Below are 21,916 nucleotides of genomic sequence, written 5' to 3'. Positions count from 1 at the left end.
ATGAGGGGAGCAAATGGTTACTGGAACACAGAGGGCCACCCCACAGGAGCTGTCCCCCTCTGTTGATACCACAGGGAGAGAAATGGAGGATTGCATACCCCAACATCTGTTTCCTCTTCTGGTGATCTCCCAGGGCCCTCCAGTAGCCAAATCCAGCCCAAAACCAGAGGGTAAAGACAGTTGTGGATACAGCACATCTAGGTCAGCTCACTGGGCTGAATCACTGGACAGAGAACTTGATCGAGAAGGCCAAAGGAGGACCACTAGCACGCTTGGCTCCAAGGCGGTCTGGGAAATGTATTTCCTAGCTAGGTACATCGAAGATTAAAATCAGGGCCTGTTGGGCAGGGGAAACATATATCGGTGGACAACCGGGGTCTCTCCCACACCAGAGGTCAGGAGCAAGGGTCCAGTGAGGGGCAGCACCTCTGGCGGGAGCGGGGGCGGTGGTGTGTGAAGGGTACTAGTGACGCTTGCCCCATGAGAAGGAGACGGTCACATGGGAACGTGGGGAGGGGGGACCATCCCAGGCAGCAGGGTAAGCGCAAGAGCCCCGCAGCAGGAATGGGCTTGCCAGGAACTTCGAGGGGGACAGCGGGACCTTGGCGAGTGAGGGGGAGAACGATGAGGGAAGGTCTGGGTTTTCTTCCAAAACCTGTGGAAAGTCACTGAGCTGTTCTGAGCAGGTCAAGTATGCATGATTCATGTGTTCAGCGGCTCAGTCTGGCTGCAGGTAGAGGGGTAGTGGCCTGGGGACGAAATCAGAATCAGGGAGACCAGTGGGTGCTCCAGGTAAGAGCCCATGGGTGCCCTGCAGAGAGAGCAGGGGGATGGAGCCGGTTCTGTTTTGAGGGTCAGCAGGCAGGGCTTGTGGCTGGGTTGCGAGGCGGAGGGAAGGAGAATCAAGGATCACTCTGAGGTTTTGGCCGAGCGGATGGGCAGATGGCGGTGCTGTTTACAGGGTCGGGGACACCGAGGGAGGAGGAACAGGTTTTCAGGCTCCGGACAGACATCCAGCCGCTTTGCACACATCACCACCAGGCCAGTGGCTAGGTGACCGGCTCTGTGTAGCCCATGAGGACAAGTTGGCCAAACACCCCCGGAGGCCCTGCCTCATGGAAGACATAGCCTCTGGCAAGGAATGGGATGTGGGTGGAGCTCCTCAGGGAGGCCGTGACCCGTGATTGCTGCGACCTGCCCTTTCCCAGGGCCTCTGGGCCACCTCTCTTCCATTGAGAAGGGCTGTATCACAGTTCTCTCCCAGAAGCTTCTCGGCCAGAGCTAGCAGACGACAGAGGAGGAAAAATTAACTTCATGCTCTCTCTGACAGTCCAGTGTCCGTTCATAGAATTCCGACACGGCCTCTTCGACATCTGCTTCATTGAGACCGGGTTGAGGAACCCATTTTGAGCCTTGCTTCTTGGAGCTAAAACCGGCAACAGCATTTGATTGCATTTTGTGACATCCCAGAGTCAGGAGCGCCCCCCACCCTTTGCCCCATCGCGAGGAAAAGTGGTCTGAGCAGCAGGTCCCGGGCATCCGATGTAATTATTCCGGGTCGAGTCGAAGGCACAGCAATAGTTGGCCACGAGGAGGGGAATCAAATGTCATTGTTCGGGAAACAGTGGAGTCCCTCTGCCCAGGTGTGGCCTCCATTTCTGCGGCTCAGCCGCAGGCCTTCCTGTCGCGCCCCCCCTCCCCCTGACCCCCCGTGGGCACAGAGCTATTCCGGGCAATGGGACGGCCAGGGCCCAGCCTCCCGTGGTTGTTAAAGAGTCGGCCGGGGGCAGGCGGCTCACAAGCTGACCCGGTGACCTTGCAGGCATTCCAGGGACACTCAAGGACCCGACAAGGGCTGCCATGGGAATGCCAGCCTGGCGGGCGGTCACCGGTGGCAGGAGGACAGCACAGGACACAGGTGCTTTGCCACCTGTGGCCTGAGCTGACGGCCCTTCCCCCTCTCTCCCTGCCCCCGCCCCAGGTCAAGATTCTGTTCTAGCCCGTACCCAGACCCACAGCTCTCCTCCCCCTCTTAAAGCCTGCTCTCTCTGGGGCTCTGGGTCATAGTAAGTGTTACTTTGAAGGTTTACTTAGCTGGTCCCTTCAGCTGCAGTAGAAATCACTACAGGTTGTAAACTCAGTGTCTTTAAGGCCCGGCAGGTCCTGTAAACGTGGAAAGCGGGGAGCCATGAAGAAACAGAGTGGACCTTCTAAACTGAGCCCTTACTACTCAGGTCCACTCACCTTTAGACCCATCAAGGCCAGATCTCTGTCTTTTTCAAGCAAAGCCAGAGAGCTGGATTGATGTGAAATCTCCCTATAAAAAAAAAAAAAAAGAAAGAAAGAAAGAAAGTTAGCAATCAAGTTAATTTTTTTAAACACCTTTCAAGCACAACTAAATCAAACACACAGGCAGATTCTGTCCCGAGGCACTCTGTGAACTCTGTGTTACATAGTACTTGGGAGCTACAATAACTAAAATTTGTAACAGCTAACGTGTATTAAGTGCTTTTGGTATGCCTTGTACCGCACTAAAGGCTTTGCACGTATTTTCCTCAGTTAAATTTTGGAACATCCCATGGGAAGGAGGCAGACAAGGACACTGAGGTACACGGGAGAGTTAAATCATTCGCACAAGGTACCGGGTTAATAGAAGTAGCAAAGTCAGGATTCGAACTCAGGCCACGTGCCTCTAGAGCCCTTCCAGGCATACTGCATAAGGTGACAGAGAGCATTCTGGAATTGTCCTTGAATCTCACGGTCAAAAGAAACCTTTTACCTAAAGCTATTCACGTGCTGTATTTTTCCAGAAGGGAATGAAGGCCCGAAGAAAGTCAGTGGTTTCATAAGACAGCTGACACTTTGTTCTTCAGGCTCTTCGATACCCAGAGTCTACAGATGAGGGAGGGCCCCGTGTTCCATCCAGAACAGAAGCGTGCATGTGTGCATTACACCCGCAAACACAGTTAGCACTGGAACCTGTTTAACCTACAGAACTAAACGGGTGACAAAAAGAATCGTTCAGAGAAGGGTGGCACCTGCAGAGGACACGGGTCTCATCCCCTTCACCCTCAGCCGGTCCGCATGCCAGGTGGCCCTTCACCTCCTGCTTTTCAACCCACAGGACAGGAGGAAACAGCCTGGGACCATGAGCCACCCTAGCAAGTTAAAGAACCTAAGGAGGAGGTCACTGGAACCACGAATCTGTGGCCTATAGGTCAGAAGCCCAGGTGACAACGAGTGTCTGAGGTGGGGGTTGGGGGCAGGCTCGGGGGACTTGAGCCCTTAACCTGTGGAATCGGATGCTGACTCCGGGTAGACAGTGTCCGAAATGAGTTGAACTCTTGGACACCCTACCGATTTCCCAGAACTGTTTGGTGGTGTTGGGGGTTGGGGGGCAATGCCCCACATTGGAATTGGGTCTGTGAACCTGAAAAGAGTTGGGATGAGGAGAAATTCTTAATATTTTTCACAGAGGAAGGGGCCCGTGAGAGCAAAAATGCCAAGAGTCCACAAAGCTCATTAAAAAATCTGTAGTGTTCTTGATACACTGAAAAAAGCGTAACTAAGCACTTCTGTGGGCAGGTCCTGCCTGTGGCCTTCTGACTGGGGCCTCTTATTTAGTATTCGGACTTACCTGTGGTCAGTTACCTGTGGTCTCTACAGATGTGAGGGGGTCCTTGCCAAAAGGCCTCTGCCAGAACATTCCCCAGGCTAGATTATCTTTTCTCCAAATGAAAGGCACAGGTGGAAATGTAACACGTATCATGGAGTATTCATAGATTAGCCTGTTTCCAGGCAGTTCTCTTCTCCCTCCCACGCCGCCTGGGTATTTCAAATTATATGAGTGACACAGTCTTACCTTAAAATACTCATATAATTCAAAGCAAAGCCTTCCCCATCCACCATTCACAGTGCTCATCTCAGAGACAACCATTATCTACAGTTTATAAATCGGCTAAGAACATTTTCCCAAGGAGCAAGAAGGGGAGGATGGAGAGACCTTAGTCAACACAGCCCAGGGAAAGCCTCCCTGAGGTGGTAGTATTGGTAAAGAGTTGGATGACACGGGGGCCCAGGGTGGGGGGGGGATGTCTAGGCGCAAGAGCAGCAGGTACAAAGGCCCTGAGGCAGGAGTGTGCTTGGTGCATTCCAGGAGTGGTGAGGAGGTCAGCACGGCCGGAGCAGAGGGGAAGTGGGAGACAGAGGCACAAGTTGTAGCTGGGGAAAATCAGTGTCCAGGTCACCTGGGGTCTCCTGGGCCAAACTGGGAACTTTGGCTTTTATTCTGACCATTGGTGCGAGAGCTCGAGCAGAGGAAATCATGCTGTAGCTTCATGCTTTATAAGAGAAACCCTCTGGCCACCAAGTGGAGAGCATAGTGCAGGGGCCGAGGGAAGGGCACAGAAGCCAGGAGCCAGTTGAAGAGTCTGCCTCAGCAGTCCAGGTGAGAGACAGGTAGAAAATGCTGATTTAGGGCGCCTGGGTGGCTCAGTTGGTTAAGCGACTTCCTTTGGCTCAGATCATGATCCCGGAGTTCCGGGATCGAGACCCGCATCGGGCTCCCTGCTCGGCGGGGAGTCTGCTTCTCCCTCTGACCCTCCCCACTCTTGTGCTCTCACTTTCATTCTCTCTCTCTCTCAAATAAATAAAATAAAATCTTTAAAAAAAAAAAAAGAAAAAAGAAAATGCTGATTTAAGTCAAGACCCTGGGTTAACCAAAGGGCTTGCTTTCTTGCCTGCATCCCGTCTCCCTGCCACGGCTTTTCCAAGGAGGGATGACATCACAGACTCTAATCGTTGACCTATAACTTTAAGAAAACAAACATCAGGGGGCATCATTTCCTTAGTTATCCATCACAATCAGTGCCTCCTGAGCCACCCACGTCGCGGGTTGGGGGGGGGGGGGCGCAGGAGTCTGTCTTAGAGGGGCATGAGGTGCATCTGCTCCCAGCTCACACAGGCCTCTGGGGCAGAAAGTGGCTAGGAACTGCCTAAGCCCTGCGAGTGGCAAAAATTGGGTCATGTTTTGAATCTTGAAAGTCCCCAGCACCTGCCTGTTCCCTAGAGATAGTGGTTGCGCTGACCCAGAGCTTTAGAAAAGCACTTTAATTCAGTGTTTCCCGAAATGCTTTTCTAGGACTGGTAAGGCACAGGTTTCTCATGTGGCAGCTCAACAAACCTTGATTTGACTACTTACAAACTTATTCTGATGTGCATCCAAAAAGATCTGAATGAGCCTATCAGACACAGAATTTCACATAGTTACTAGGTTGAGGCTAAAGTTTATTGCTTAAAGTCACTTTAAGGAAAGACATCAGATAATGATAAGTAATAGCACAGGCAGCATACTGAGCAGGCTCCAAAAAGCCATCAGAAAGGGACAGACAGGGGAGTGTCGTGGGGGGGTTATGCGGCATCACCGGTGGGGGCAGGGGGACCATGAGAGTCACGGAGAAGTGTCAGGGGGACCTCAGCCCTGGCCCGGCAAGGTCGGAAGATTGGATCACGAAAGGAAACCAGGCCTGGTTTTGTCTGCATGTCCCCAGCTTTATGTGGGACAAAGCAGGTTTGGGTTGGCCGGCCTGGCGTCATTTAAAATATGAAAAACTGGCTTTTCTCTCTGTGCGGCCACATCTTCCAGGTTCTCCCCTCCCGTCAGAGCTGTCTGTCCGTCTGCGTCAGGGCTGGGCTGCGCGAGCAGATTAGATGCTGTGGTTTGGTGTCCCAGATGTGGATTTATAGAGCCTCGTCGCTGCGGCAGTTTTAATAAGGCAGGTTACTGTCCCCGCGGGGACGCTTGGCTTCTAGGGCCGCTTCTCGCAGAGACCCCGCCGTCCTTTCGGGGCCTTGGGAAATTGTACTCGGGCAGCGGACTGACGCCGCTCCCCCGCACCCGGCTGCTTTGGGCAGGGGTGAGTGCCACAAGCAGCCGGGCCCAGGGACGACGACGGGCCACCATGGCTCAGCTCCTCGGGAAATGAGGAGGAGGGAGACGTAAGCACTTGGAGACCCTCGATCTGAGTCCGTTAAAAATATGAAACGGTTCTGCAGGCTGTTCGCTTTTTGCCAGCGCATCATTCAGGCCTGCTGCCGGCAGGTGAATTACGCACCAGGTGGCGGCCCCCTGCTTCCCAGAGAAGGGTCTGGCAGGCCAGGTGGGGAGCCAGCTTTGTGCTTTCTGCAGCCCCCGGAGACCCAGAGAGGCCGAGTTCTCATGACCAGCTGCTCTGGCCTTTCTCCGCGTAGTGTGGGAAGAGCGGGCAAAAAGTTGGTTCTGCCCAGAATGCCCTGGATGCGTTCCTGTGAGGAATACTTACGGAGCGCCTTCCCTGTGCCAGGCACCGCCCTGGGCCTCAGGGCTGGGAGGCGCAGGTAACCCCAGCCCTCCTGGTGCTGACATGGGGCTGCAGGCAGACAACAAGCAAGATAAATATGTAAAAGCATATGGTTCGTTAGAGATAACACAGACTCAGAAACGTAAAGCAAAGAAGGGATCTGAACTGTCAGGGGTCGGGAGTAGAGACAAGAAGGGGGTGAGAGCACAGGCCATCGGGGTGCTGCGGGAAAGGCATTCCAAGGAAAAGGAGCAGAAGAGGCAAAGGCTCGGAGGTAGGAGCAGGCCTGGCAAGTCTGAGGGCAGAGCCGAGGCCCCTGTGACTGCCGAGAGTGGGCAGGGAGGGGGTCTGGACCCAGCAAGGCCCGCAGATGACCCCAGGGACTCTGCTCTGCAGTGAGTGGGAACCGCAGAGGGTGCTAAGGAGAGAAGGCTCTCTGCCCGCTCCTTGCAGAATAAATGGTCAGCGTCCGGTCAGGAAGCGAAGCAGATGGCCTAATTCGGAGGAGGGAGGATGACCAGGGGCCCAGGGAGGGGGCAACAAGGCCGCGTGGTGGATATACTTTGGAGGAGGGGCAACAGGCCTTGCTGATGTGTTGGGTGTGGGAACAGAGAGGTGGGACCAAGGAGTGGCAAGAGGATTATTGTCTAAGTATCTGGAGGAAAGAGGAGGAGGCAGGAGGGGACCGGTGACCACAGGAGCTCACTCAGTTTAGGGTGTGTGGCACTGAAGGCGTGTCTAGAGCACAACCACGTAACCACACTGTGAGCGCAGGTCTAGGTTGTACGAAGCCAGTGTGTGACAAACGCCAGCCAGCCCCGCACCTTTCCGGAACTTTCTCACCTATGTGCTGCTTGTACTAGTATTGACGTCTTTTACTCAGCTGTAATTGTTTTGTTTCAAAGAACAAGAGTCCACCACCCTAACTGAGAGAAGCCAGGATCACTTGCCCCAAGTAGAGGACACTAAAACCACTCGACGAAACGTAAGCCAACAATGCTGCCCACTGAGCTCTGAGCAGGCGGCCGGCTCACTCCCCGTGGAAACAGGAGTCGTGTAGGTGTTAAGGATGTGACAGCACTGGCTGACACTTTCTCCTGGAGCTTATCAGTCGTAAAGGGAGTCACTTTCCCACTACTGGCGTCCCCAGTATTTGGCGATGTGATTCTGTGCTGCTCCCACGGCTGACGTACCAGCTAAAGCCACCTCTGGGATGATAATGAGGGGACCCAACATCCAGCCCAGGACCCTTCTGAGCCTCACTGAAGCTAAGAATTGACCAAGTGCATAGAGAGCTCTGTGCACTCCCTGGGTGTATTATCACTACCTTCTGTATGGTGTGAACCGTACGTTTCTGGAACATGACACCCAGCCCCCGCCATTCCTGTCGGACAGGCCTGGGTTTGAGTCCGCACATCTCACTTCCCAAGCTCTGTGGCTCTGACCAGTCATTTAACTCTCTATCCTCAAAAGGGCTGTTGAGGGGATTAAGTAAAATGATGCTTGACACATGCCCGGCACGGTGCATACGGCAAGCATGCAGCCAACCAGACTCACTACTGTTAATAATTATGATTATTATTGGCATATAACACTGCCCTCTGCCCCAGGAAGAGATTGGACCTGTCTCATCAACGAAATTATATTAGAAGGTTGCCAAACCAAGGCCTTCAGGGACCTGGCAGATAACACGAATAGGCAGAAATGGGTGCAAGACTACAGGGCGCGATGGGGAGTGTGGCAAACCGGAGAACACGGGGTCCATCAAATGCTATTTCAAGTCAGATTTTCCAAATCCACTGCACAAAAAGCACCGTGAACACAAACCAGCCGGGGCCCTTGAGTTAATATAGAAACATAAAGAGGAAGATCCTACGTTTTGTGAATTGAGCAGATATTTACTGAGCACCTGCTGTGTGCCAGGCACTGTTCTAGGCTGGGGAATATAACAGTGAACAGAGTAGGCCCAGATCCCTGCCCCCCGGTGGCCACGCCAGGAGGGGCAATGGGCAGCGTGCAAACAGGTGAACTAGAAGTGGTGTCCGAGGGCGGGGGCTGCTGTGGGGAGAAGTGGGAGGGGAGGGGCATGGTGGGTGCCGGGAGCAAGAGTAGCAGTGTCCATTCTGGGCCAGGGAAGGCCACTCGGATATTTGACGTTTGCCCCATAACCTGAGGGAGTACTCCAGGCAGAGAGCACAGCTCAGGCAAAGGCCATGAGGTGGGAACGTGGCTAGTGTTCAAGCTTCGGGCCTCAGCGGCATGACCTTGGTATCTGTTTGTGGTAAGAATTCAAGGTAGAAAGAACTGATGGGCAGGGAGCAGGCCTGCCTGCAATCCTGCCACTTCCCCAGGCGGGGCCCAAGGCCGGTGGCATCCCACGGCTCCGCCGGACCCTGAGACCATGCCCTGCTCCCTCTGCAGGCTCCAGCGCGTGAGCACCAGATGGTCGAGGCAGGCTTCCGAAAGCCCACCTCATCCGTCCTCTCCAGAGGGAGGTGTCATACCTGGTAGAAACCCTGTAATTGCCTACAGTTACAGCTGGGTCCCCTGGGGCTTCTTGCAAGGGCGTGTGACCTTGAGGAGAGACGTTCACACAGTCCCGAGGCCTGATGATTCCTGTTCCGTTCATAACACAAAGGAAAGGTTCTTTCCTCCGCCCACTGCTGGCAGCCTTAGCCGAGAGGCTCAGGGAACACACCTGGTTCCGGGAGGACGTCCCTTATAAAACCACCTCAGGTGCTGGGCTGGAAAGGGCAGGCTTTGCTGTGTTTCCTTCCTTCCATCACTCAGTGAGTTTTTATAGAGCACCGATTACATATTCCCTGGGGGGCGTTGGCCGGGGAGTGGACAGTGCCATGAGTCACCCAGAACTCTCAGTCCAGGGAAAGTAGATCATAAACAAATGAAGCAGTAAATGAGACCATTTCAGAAGGAGATAAATATCAAGAAGAAACATACACTGGCGTGAGAGGGAGTAAACAGTGGAGGCTTCTTCAGACGGAGAGGCCAGCCAGGCCTTGCTGAGGAGGTGACCTCGGGTTGAGATCTAATAATGGGACAAGCCAGCAAAGCAGAGTCTCAGGAAGGGTCCCAGGCAGAAGCAATAGCAAGTGCAAAGATCCTGGGGCAAGGATGAGATTGGAGTGTTTGAGAAACCATGAGGAGGCCGGTGTAGCCCGGTGAGCAAAGAGGGAGGGGAGAGATGAGGTCAAAGGAACACAGGAGGTGGGTTGGCATCAAGGGCAAGTCTGGAAGAGTCTTAGACCATGGTAAGGAATTCAGTTTTTCTTCCGAGTGCCATGGGAAGCTATCCAGCGGTTTTAAACAGTGAGGAGATATGATCTGTGTTTGCCTCAGGGAAGTTCTAACTCTGTTTCCGTCCCTATTTGGCAGAAAGATGGGATAAAAAGAGCCCTATAAATCTCCTTTTCACTCTTTGCTGGTAGAGACAGAGGGTTGAGGTGGGTCTGATTAGTCGTCATTGCATCTCTAAGGGGCTGTTGGTGATTGGGATTGGCAGCTCTCCAGCAAAAACTTCAAATGCCTGGTAGGCTCTGTATTGGTTTACTCTTTCATAGTTCTAGAAGCCAGAAGTCCAGAATTAAGGTGTTGACAAGGTTATGGTTCCTCCAAAGGCTTTAGAGGAGAATCCCTTACTCTTCCAGCTCCTGGGGCCCTTCTCTCCAGCCTCTGCCTCAGCCCTCACGTGACCGTCCCCTCCGTGTCTGTGGGTCTTCTCCCTTCTGTCTCTTACAAAACACCTGTCATTGGATTTAGGGCCCACCCAAGTAATCCAGAACAATCTCACCCCAAGATCCTTAACTACATCAGCAGAGACCCTTTTTCCAAGGAAGGTCACATTCCCAGGTTCTGAGGGTTATGACGTGGACATGTGGGGGAAGGGGGGACAAGCCACGGCAGACCCTAAGAACTTTAAGGAAAAGGAAAGCAACTGAGGGTGGCCACAGAAAGGAAGAGGAAAATGATTTCCATTGAATATCTCTCTAAACCTACTAAATATTCAGATACCAGCCATAGTATTACGCATCCATTCTGCAAACATTTACTAAGTGCCTACTGTGTTTCACACACCATGGGGGCATTGAGGATTGAGCGTGGAGCAAGGCACACAGTCTGCTCTCGTGGGGCCCTCAGCAGGGCAGTGACCATGAAAGCACCTGTGCACAGTATGGCTTCTAGAACACGGTAGTTTCCTTTCCTTCTTAAGTGACTTTCACTGCTACAGCTTCATTGAGAAACAAGAAAAGGCGTGAATGAAGCCACAAAACCTGGTGGTATATAATTAAGCCCTAATAACACATGCTGCATGCATAATAAGAGCTCAAGGGAATCAGAAGACAGAGTGATCACTAGAAGAGGTGTGCCGTGGCTGGTGGGTTGAATCTGGAGAGAGGTGGGAAGTGGATTCCAAAGTAGAAGGACGATGTGGACAAAGGAGCAGAGAGCTTTCGGCCGAAGAGTGTGCAGGGAGAGGGTGAGCCAGTGAGCTGGCATGACTGGATTCCAGTAAAAGTGAACAATTCTTGGGAAAGTTCCAAACAAAACAAAGTAGAATCTTCCCTTGGTTTACATAGTGGTTGCTTTCCAAAAAAAAAAAAAGGTGGGGAGGAATACACTGCACATTAATATCCTGCAAAAAAGATGTTCTATTTCTACGTAAAACAAAGTTCCGCTCTAGGCTTGGATCATTTACAAACAGGTATTTACCCACTCCCCGTGACCACCCAGTGGGACTGCAGACCCAGGAAATTTCTTGCACAGATATTCCTTGCTGGCCCCCACCCACACGTGACAGCGGTTCCCCCCCATATGTCCCCAGAGATTTCCAAAACGTCATCTCCCCAGGGATGGGGGTGCCACCCTGTTGAGAACCACCGTTGTCTTGTGGCCCCCTGGGGCACGGGTTAGGAGCTGGCCTGCCGCACCTCACCTTGGCTCCCTTCTTGCAGGTTCCATGCAGGTGATGAACAAGACGCGGCGCATCATGGAGCAGGGCGGGGCGCACTTCATCAACGCCTTCGTGACCACGCCCATGTGCTGCCCCTCTCGCTCCTCCATCCTCACCGGGAAGTACGTCCACAACCACAACACCTACACCAACAATGAGAACTGCTCCTCGCCCTCCTGGCAGGCACAGCATGAGAGCCGCACCTTCGCCGTCTACCTCAACAGCACGGGCTACCGGACAGGTACGGGGAGCCAGGAGGCCGCGGGCGGGCGGGCGGGCGGGCGGGCGGGCGGGCGGGCGGGCGGGCAGGGAGCGTCGGAAAGGGTGCCGGGTGCCCTGGCCTCACGCCAGCACGGGATCCCTATCCTGCCGGGATTTTAGATGATCTTAGGTAGCCCATGGACAACTTCACTTTAATACAAAAGTTGTGCATTTATGCATTAGAAAAATGCAGAATGATTTGCCTATAGTAGTGAAAGAAACTGGCCTTTTCGAAGGAATTTGAATTTTTTTTTTAAATTAGTCCATTTAAAATATGAACTATAATACAGAGAGAGGCTGGAAGTACTTATGCACAATTTGTATTCACCGTGGGTTACGTTGGGGACTGATTTGTTGACTTCAGACCATCGGTACGGAAGAAGGTTCCAGAACATTGGGGTGGGGGTGGGGATGAAAACCGGTGTGGAAAATGGAGAGAAGCACATGTGGGACCGTGTGGCCACTCTGCAGACTGGCCCGGGAGTTGACCTGGATGGTTTGTCTACACTTGGCTGTCTGCACTACCCAGCAGGCTCCATCTCTCCTGTGGTCAGTGCTGCGGTGTGCTCTCCCGGGAGGGAGGGAGTGGGGGGTGGGCACAGAGCGAGTGGGGCTTCCTGTCTATCTTGCGGGAGGTACCTTGGTCGGTTCCCAAGGCTCACCTGCCAGGCCTGGGGCAAAGACGCAGTGAAAACACTTATCTCTAGCACCACGAACAATCCTCCAAACCCAATTAAATCAAATTGTTAAGAAGTGAATACTCCCCATCTTGGGTAAGGAACCAAGGCAGTGGCGAAATCAGACCTCATGCCTGAGATATTGCTACCCCGGGGAAGTTGTGTCCAACGGACAAGGGGCTTGTTTGGTGGGAGTGACAGGAGGGAAGGCTCGACGTCTCCCTCGCAGCTCAGTTCAGAGATGAAGCAGCCTTCCAGACTTGGGGTTGGGGGGGGCTTTTCCTGGGATACACATGTGGCTGGGGGCGCACATGGGGGTGGTGGGGAGCAAGAGGAAGGTGTGTCTCCTTGCAGACTGATTCTCCTGCCATAATCACCCAGTGACACACCGTAAGCCCTTAAGCAGTGTTAGCCCTGATGACGGTGATGATTTACGCAAGGAGCATAGCGTCGCACGACCCGCCCCAGAGCAGTGTTCCCAGCAATGTCACCAGAGATCAGCTTGGATGGTGAAAGGAAGTTGTGCACGTGGATTAAAACTGGCAGCACGTGCTCAATCCCTTTCCTCCTGAGAGAACCAGGAAGGCCTCGATCCTATACACATAAGCCTGTTGGTTCCTGGGTCTCTACAGAGAGCCACAAGTGTCAGAGTTTACCACGGACACACTCCCAGGTAGTTGTGGGGACCTGAATATAAACAGAAGAGGCGGGACAGAGGTCCTGCAGCAGACCAGAGGGCTCCTATTGGAAGGGGCGTCTGCCACTCAGGTCCAGATAATTATAGCCATTTGTTTTGTGTTCAGTGGTACCGACTTTCAAATATTTCTCACCTGAATTTTTAGCTGAAATCTGCTGATATTTAAAAAAAAAAAAAGTTGCCAAACTCAATTTTTTAAAAAATGTTCTGTAGGGGCCAAACAAAGGCTGTCTGAAGGCAGAATGTAGCTCACATTCCGCCTTTAGAACATCTGACCAGAAGGCCTGTGTAAACTTTAGATCTGATCTTAGAGGAAAGGATTTCAGTTTTTCGCTCTTGAGTGTGATGTTAGCCGTGGGCTTGACTTATAGGGCCTCTAGTATGTTGAGGGTACCCGCTTTGTTGAGAGTTTTTATCATAAATAGATGTTGGATTTTGTCAGATTTTTTTTCTGCCTCTGTTGAGATGCCCATATGGTTTTTATCCTTCATTTTCTTCGTGTGGTATATCACATAGATCAACTTGCATATGGTAAACCCTTCTAGCATCCCTTGAGTAAATCCCACTTGATCATGGGATGTAATCCTCTTATTGTATTGTTGAATTCAGTTTGCTTATATTTTGTTGAGGGTTTTTGCATCTCTGTTCATCAGGGATATTGGCCTATAATTTCCTTTTCCTGTGGTGTCCTTGTCTGGAATGGTATCATAGAATGAGTCTAGCAGTGTTTTCTCCTCTTCTGTTTTTTGGAGGAATTTGAGAAGAATTGATATTAGTTCTTCTTTATCTTTTTTAAGATTTTGTTTATTTGAGAGAGAGAGCGCATGAGTTGGGGGAGCGGCAGGCAGAGGGAGAAGGAGAAGCAGACTGCTTGCTGAGCAGGGAGCCCAAGGCAGTACTCGATCCCAGGACCCTGAGATCACGACCCAAGCCGAAGGCGGATGCTTAACCAACTGAGGCACCCAGGCACCCTTCTTTAAATGTTTGGTAGAACATACCCTCTGGTCCTGGACTTTTGTTTTTCGGGAGGTTTTAGATTACTGGCTCAATCCCCTTACTAGGAAATGGTCTGTTCATTTTCTAATTGCTCGTGATTCAGTCTTGGTAAGTTGTGTCTTTCTAGGAATTTATCCATTTCTTCTAGGCTGTCTAATTTGTAGGTGCATAATTCCTCATAGTAGTCTCATGATCCTTTGTATTTCTGTGTAACACCTCTCATTTCTGGTTTTATTTGAGTCTTCTTTTTCTTGGTGAGTCTAGCTTAAGATTTGTCAACTTGGTGGATCTTTTCAAAGAACCAGCTCTTAGCTTCATTGATCTTTTCTGTTTTAGTCTCTATTTCAGTTAGTTTCATTATAATCTTTGTTATTTTCTCCCTTCTACTAACTTTGGGCTTTGTTCTTCTTTTCCTAGTTCCTTGAGGTATAAAGTTAGGTGGTTTATTTGAGATTTTTCTCGTCTCTTGATGTAAGCGTTTATCACAATGAACTTCCCTCTTAGAACTGCTTTTGCTGCATCCCGTACACTTTGGGATGTTTTCTTTCCATTTTCATTTGTCTCGGGGTATTTTCTTAAAATTTCTCTTGATTTCTTGTTTGGCCCCAGTGGTTGGTTGTTCAGTAGCATGTTGTTGACTCTCCCCATATTTGTGAATTTTCCAGTTTTCTTCTTGTGATTGATTTCTAGTTTCATACATTGTGGTTGGAAAATATGCCTGATATGATTTCAGTTTTCTTAAATGTATTTGCTTTGTGGTCCCACATTGCTCTGTCCTGGAGAATGTTCCATGTGCACTTGGGAAGAATGTGTGTTCTGTTGCTTTGGAATGGAATGGTCTATAAATGTTAAATTCATCTGGTCTACCGTGTCATTTAAGGCCAATGTTTTCTTATGATTATCTGCCTAAGTGATCTATCCGTTGATGAAAGTGGGGTATTAAAGTCCCCTACTATCATTGTATTGTCATCTATCTCTCCCTTTAGGTCTGTTAGCATTTGCTTCATCTATTTAGGTGTTACTAAATTGATCAGAGATTCAGCTGTTTTCCATTTCTCCTTGTACCTCATTGATGAGAAATGAGTAACATGAGCACATGTGACTGCAGAGGAACCTAAGAGATGCAGTCTCCACTCTGGGTGACCATTTTCCCAGCTAGAAATTCCTTTCTGTAGGAGAAGACGACAGCGGATACTGAGGGAAAATTATCAAACTATAGTAACAGTTCACAACCACTTGTGTGTGTGACCCCCTTTTGAGTACAAGAGATCAGCCTGAACTGTGCAAGACTGAAACCAGAAAAACGTTCCTTCAGTGGACCAACCGTGGGCCAACATTTCATGTAAATAGTGCTTTTAGTGCATTTAGTTGGGCCTTTTATCTTGGGGGAAAAAAAGGAAACTACAAAATTTTGAAAATTACCTTATTTGATGTATCTCATAGCAACAAATGTTGTGATGGTGACTAATGGGTTGATTCTTTAAGCAAATGGGTTGGTGAAGGGACAGTTGGGGGGGTGTGACTTGTCCAACAAATCGAAGCGATAACACAATGTGCTGTCCTTTACTTAAACCTGCAGTTTGCACAGCTAAATCATAACAGGTCATTTTTGCAGAAGCATTTGGGATTTGATCAGTTTTCCCCAGGGCCTCTCTAACTCCTCTGACTTCTGAATCTTACCCCCATGAAGTACTTACTACCTCTTCATCCTTTCCAGCCGCCTCTTCTTCAATTACCTCATGGATCAGAATATTGTTTGTCAGTGGATTTGCGTGTGCTTCGCGCTATCCTCCAGCATCCCTTTAATTAATTTCACAAAACCTGGCGTCTTTTACAAGACTGGCATTTTCATTTGGCAAACATCTTACTTTCTGCTACCCCATGCTTGCAGTAGAGACGGACAAAGGACGAAGTGAGACATGTGAAGTAGAAGAAGGATAAATACCAGTTTGTTCTTGGGTATTTCTGTATGTTGGCTTCCTCTGTCTCCAGGGACTGGGATCTCAATTATAAACACCCTGTAAGGGATGAATTGCATCCTCAGTTTCTACAAAAGGTACTCAGTCAATTTTTAGCACACGTCAACTGCCTGAGTGTGCTCGCTCGCATTGCATACCCATGGGTCAGAGTTCTGTAGTGTTCTGGCAATGAGATTCCTCCCAGCTCTTTGCAAAGCCGTTGAGAGCAAGGACTCTGCCTAGGTTCAAATCCTGATTCCACCACTTTCTAACTGAGTGAATTTGGACACGTTATTTAACTTCTTAGTCTTGGTTACCTCGAGGAAGGATAAGAATGTTACTTAGCTCCTAGGGTTTTGTGGGGGTGAAATGTTAGAACAGTGACACACAGTAAGCCCTTAAGCAGCGTTAGCCCCGATGACGGTGATGATTTACACAAGGAGCATAGCGTCGCACGGCCCGCCCCAGAGCAGTGTTCCCAGCAATGTCGCCGTAGATCAGCTTGGATGGTGAAAGGAAGTTGTGCACATGGATTAAAATTGGCAGCACGTGCTCAATCCCTCTGGTAATCAGCAAAATGCAAATGAAGGCAACAGTGACCATAGCAGATATGCAGAGGTCCCATCGCACCAAAGGTTGGTGGGGATGTGGGGAAACTGAGTCCCACACATTAGCAGTGGGAACGCACATGGGCACCTCCACTGCCCAGGAGCAATTTGGTGACTTCCAGCAAAGCGGAAATCAAGGACTGTGGGAATGAGGAGGAAGGAAAACATACTGAGGTGGCAATCACAGATTTCCACTACACTGCTTTGCCGGGGGGATGGGGTGGGGGAGGACACCTTTTCCGGCGCTTGCTGGCAAATTAGAAGTGCCCATTGTCTTCTTGTTGGGGTGACACTTTTCTCGTTCCGTGCTGCTATCTGAGTCTGGCAGTTCTGAGGTGGTCTCCGTGCCCAGCTTCTGCCATCGGATACAGACTTTTGTAGGGATGTGGGCACTGGTGGCGAGCTTTCAGCCCCTCCCTCATCATGTTCTAGAATGCGCTGGGGGTGGGGGAGAGGCCTCTTACTACAAGCCCAGGCTACATCAGGGCCCCCCAGTTGGAGCTGTTTGGAAATTTGGCCTTGAGCACCCCAATTATTTTCACTCTTCTGCTCACACAAAGCTGGGGAGGGAGGTCAGCTGAGGATCTGCACTACTTGGCTGTCAACCTTGGGCGGCCGCCCTCACTTGGAGGGCAAGGGCTCTGGGCCATGATGCCGGCCCTGGCAGGGCACATGAGGCATTGGTGAGTCTGGGGCAACCTGCTGCCTCTCGCACAAGAGGCCAGGAAGGCGGCCCTGGGCATGGTGGCATCCCTGGCAAGACTCGCTGCCAGCGTGTTGGGGGGGGGTAGGACCGTACATATGTGAGGACCGGTGCTCAGGTGCCTTCCTCTGTTTTTTTGTGGAAGAATCCTCACCCCTCCCTCTTTCCACCACTCTGTTTGATCTGCCTTTAGCCTCTTGCACTGAGCCCCACACTGAACCTGAACCCCGGCCTCCAGCCGCCTACTTTCCATCTCCCCTTGGACCCACGCCTGGCATTTCAAACCTGACGTGTGCAAAGCGGCCTCCCGATCGCGTCCCCCTCCCCGAACACGTCCCATGGTCTCCCCTGGCAGCTCCAGGATTCCGGAACATTCGTGCTGTCCCTGCTCTTCTCCCTTGGCTGTCACACCACATCTAGTCATCAGCAAACCCCCGCCAGCTCTCTCTTCAGGATATTCCAGAGCCCATCCCGCCACCACCCTTCCTGGAGCTGCCACCATGTCTCGCCCTCACGGCACAGCCCTCTCCTCCCTGCGCACCGCTCCTGTCCTCACCCGCTGCGCTCTGTTCCCGCCTCAGCGGCCCAAGGGGCCCTGTCTCTCCTCTGCCTGCAGCGCCCCCCCGGGCCCCCCACAGTCACCTCAGGGTCCTGACAATCCACCCCCCTGCCCCTCGCCTCCTTCCTGACCCCCTCACCTCCTCTCCTCCCCCTCCGTTGCTCTACTCCTTCCTGTTTCTCAAACAGTCCACCCGGCGCCCCCTCAAGGGACTTTGTGCTTATTCTTTCCTTTTCTGGAAACTTCTTCCCTACACATCTGCATGGCCCGTTCGCTCACTTCCCTCAGATCTTTGTTTAATTATCGCCTCCTCAGAGAAGCCTTCCTTGACTAGCGCACCCAAAAGGGGGTTCCTGTCCCCTCCTTATCCCCTCACCCTGCTTTATTTTCCTTCAGAGCTCTCATCACCGCTTAACATCCCTCTGTATATTTGTTGTCCAGCCTCCCAGGCTAAGGGATGTCCCCGTCCGCCCCTTCGGGACTCCCTGGCCTGGCTCCTGCTCAGCCCGACTCTCTGGCCCTCTCCAGCACTAACATGGGCCCTGCCACTGCTCTCGCCGGTCGCCTCCCTTCTGAGACGCCCGCTCCATGGAAGTGGGGACGGCTGTGCCCTCCGCACCCCCGTGCCTGCAAGAAGGCGCGCCCCGTCTTCGGTGCTCGGGGAGTCACGGCAGGACGAGCAGATGAGTCTGTGTGTTCCGTCCGGAGCCAGCAGCGCCGCCCCCCCCCCCGCCCTCCCCATCTCTCTATACCCCTCTCTTCTCTCCCGCTCCCTCCTCCCCACCCCCACCATCTCGGCCCCTCCTCCTTTCTTCTGGGCCCTTCTGCACACACACAGAAGAAAGGACTTGGATTCTTCCTGTGGGCGCCTCTTCAGGGGCCCCTGGTGCAGCTGTCCTGCCTTCACAATGGCAGCCTTCTCTGTGCTTGGCCTCTCTCCTGTTTGTGCTCCCCGCTCCCTTCCCCTCCCCTCAAGTGAGCACACACACGTGTGCACACACAGCCCCCTTCTTCCCTCGTCCAGCTGCCCCCTCTCTCCGGCCTAGGGGTGTGATCACAGAGCGTGTTCACTCACCCTGCAAAGTAGACCCACCTTAGGAATGCTGACAGGAGTCAGGCAGCCCTCCAGGGCCCAGACTGGCCCAGGGTGTCCTTAAGAGGGACACATGTGTCACATCCATGTTCATCTTCAAGCTGAATCTCTTTCAACTCAGATTTCATGGGGACTCCCTTTCTCCAAGATCTTTAAGTTTCAAAACCAGTAAAACATTGGTGCAGGAGTCTAGAGAACTTGGTTCTGCTTCTAACTCCTTTGTAACCTTGAGCTGAGACCTGGCCCCCTCTGGCCTCAGTTTCCCCATCTGTGCAGTGGAGTTACAACATATGTGTATAAGTTACCCAGTGCCTTTGCTGTGACCCCACTCTTGAGGGTCATGTGACCAGTGCCCACACATCTGGGAGGGGGGCTCCCTGGGGCTGGAAGAGAAAGGGGCCACTTGGAAAGACAGGAAGCAGATGGTCCTGCTTCCCAACTTTTCAGAAGCTGGGTGTGAGGCTGATGGGGGGAGATTCCTCTTTGCCCCCAGGCGACACTCAAGCGAATACACTCTGTCCCAGCACGGCAGCTGGGGGCGGGTGTATGGGTTTCCTCTGGCCGCTGTAACAAAGCCCCACAAACTGGGTGGCTTCAAACAACAGAATTATATTCTCTCACTGTTCTGGAGGCCAGAAGCCCCAAATCAAGTGTCAGCAGGGGCCACACTCCCGCTGACGACTCTTGGGGAGTATCCTTACTTGTCTCCTCCAGCTACTGGGGGTTGCTGGAAATCTTTGCTGTTCCTCGGCTTGTGGCTGCACTGCTTCCGACTCTGCCTCCCCGAGGGTCCCTCTCTCTCTGCCCTAATTCGTATGACCTCATCTTAACTTGATGACATCTACAAAGGCCCTATTTCCAAATAAAGTCACGTCCCCATGTACCCGGAGTTAGAACTTGAAGGTATATTTTGGGGGACGCAAGTCAACCCACCTCAGCTGGGTTCTTTCATGCAGACCACCTGATTTGATCCCCGCAGTGACACATTAACCTCCATTAAAGCTGCATAATCTTGCATTAAACGAGCAAACCCTGCAGACAACCAAGGACTCAGAAAAACCTGCTGCCTGCCCCTTCGCTGTCCACTGTGGTCCTAAGCGTGGCGCGTGGTGGCTGTCCAGCCCTTGGGCAACTTGCTTTGGTTCCTCTCGCAGGGTCTCTCTAACTTTTATTTCACTCAGGGAGTCTCTAACTTTGGTGGGCATTAAAATAATCGCGGAAGTCAAATAAAAGTGAGAAGCAGGATGCTATGTTGGGTGGATGTGTAAAACCTGCCTACAGGTCTCCAAGGGTTTGAGGGAGTTTTCAGGCTACATGTGACCTTTTGCAGTCTCTCCTTGGTGTGAACTACAACTCCCCTGAACATTCTAGAAGGGCCTACACTAGAGCTGCTGGGCCCAGCACGGCCACTGGCCACTGGGAACTATCTAACTTTAAGTTCATTACGTCAAAATAAAAATTCGGTTTTTTAGGGGTGCCTGGGTGGCTCAGTCGTTAAGCGTCTGCCTTCAGCTCAGGTCATGATCCCAGGGTCCTGGGATCGAGCCCCGCATCGGGCTCCCTGCTCGGCGGGAAGCCTGCTTCTCCCTCTCCTGCTCCCCCTGCTTGTGTTCCTGCTCTCGCTAACTCTCTCTCTCTGTGAAGTAAATACGTAAAATCTTAAAAAAAGAAAAATTCAGTTTTTTAGTCATCTTAGGCACGTTTCAAGTGCCCATTGGGCACACGTGGGTGCCTGAGTGGATGGTGCAGATATCGCATGTTTTCTGTCGTCACAGAAAGTCCTCTTGGACGGCCTTGGGGTAGAGTGTAATTCAAGCAAAATTTTGGAGAGGGGGACACAAACCTTTCAGAAGATAAAAAGAATGACAACAATCATTTTTAAAATGCAAGTTGTGCCTATGAGCCTTTACCATGCCAGGCGCTTTACCTGATTCATCTTCCTTAATCCTCACATTAGGTGGGTGCGTCCCCTCCTTCTTCCTGCGGCATTTCCCCTGAGGCCCGAGCTCCATGATCTGGTTCCTTCCCAGGCCCTCCTGAGGCTGGGCCACGGGTCAGGGTTTCAGGAGCATGGGGCAGCTACCCAGGAGGGCTCCAACCTGGGGCCTGTGGGTCCCACCTGTCCACGGCCAGGTCCTCCTTCTCTGAGCACCTGGCATATCCCGCCCCGTGGCCAGCAGGTCACTTCCAGCAGAACACATCTGTGCCGTCATGGGGAGAGAGCTTTCAGCAGAATAAGGGAAACGGGGCGCCCCTCTGTGTCAGCCCTCCCAAGGCCACGGAGGAGTCCGCTCTCCACCATGCCTGCGTGAGCCCTTTTCTGCCCAGAGAAACCAAACCCTAGCGCCTGGAGGGGCCAGGCGGGGAAGGGGGCAGCGCCACAGAGCCCAGGCAGAGGTGCCCATTGGATGATAGATGGACCCAAAGGTGCCAGATCTTCTCATTTGTCAGAAGTGTGACACCCAGATTTTTACGTCAAATTGTCCAGATTTCAGGTGCAGACTGTTTGCTCTACTTTAAAAAATAAATAAATAAAAACACCAGGCAAACCCAAAGCAAACACACCTGTGGGATGGATTCAGCCCACAGGCCACTGGTTACAAACTTTTTTTAACCAGTGGTTCCCAAGGGAACACACTGCCCCCTAGGGGCCAAAATCTGTGAAAAGTGTTTCTGGTGGTTGTCAAAGTTGGGGATGCTGCTTGGAGTCCGGGGGACGGGAACCAGGGACCTTCTGTGGCCTGTTGTGCGAGGGAGAGCCCAATGGGGCTCCCAAACTCCCTATTGTTCTAGGCGGCTTCCGAGTCTTGCACCAGATCGTTATATGAATGGATTCTTTTACATGTATTGTAATCTGAGCCTTGACCCTAGGTCCTTTTTATGCATAACCACCGGAGGTATTCTATACAGTTTTAGGATCCTCTGAATCTTCCAGGAATGTGAGTGATCAGTAAATGGAAGGAATATCATACTTGAATGCAAAGCTTTTCCAGGAGTTATCCCACATTCCTGACGTTCTCAGCACTGGGGGCAGGGCCACCAGAAGCACTTGGCTTA

General features: G+C 51.8%; 1 protein-coding gene across 6 annotated transcripts in view; it reads left to right on the top strand.

The window, feature by feature from the left end:
* Window positions 1-21,916, top strand: part of SULF2 (sulfatase 2) — a 112,763-nt gene that overhangs the window by 34,631 nt on the left and 56,216 nt on the right. For all 6 annotated transcript variants that reach the window (XM_028121892.2, XM_028121891.2, XM_028121893.2 and 3 more), the window contains exon 3: window positions 11,309-11,548. In XM_028121892.2, the coding sequence (XP_027977693.1) occupies window positions 11,309-11,548 (240 nt within the window). The remainder of the gene's footprint in view (window positions 1-11,308; window positions 11,549-21,916) is intronic.

This window comes from Eumetopias jubatus, unplaced genomic scaffold, assembly GCF_037043125.1.
Source record: "Eumetopias jubatus isolate StellerSeaLion01/CBP00866 unplaced genomic scaffold, mEumJub1_p1.0 scaffold_9, whole genome shotgun sequence".
Taxonomy (NCBI): domain Eukaryota; kingdom Metazoa; phylum Chordata; class Mammalia; order Carnivora; family Otariidae; genus Eumetopias; species Eumetopias jubatus.
Note: the sequence above shows the minus strand (reverse complement) of the source record. Positions and strands in the feature narration are given on the sequence as shown.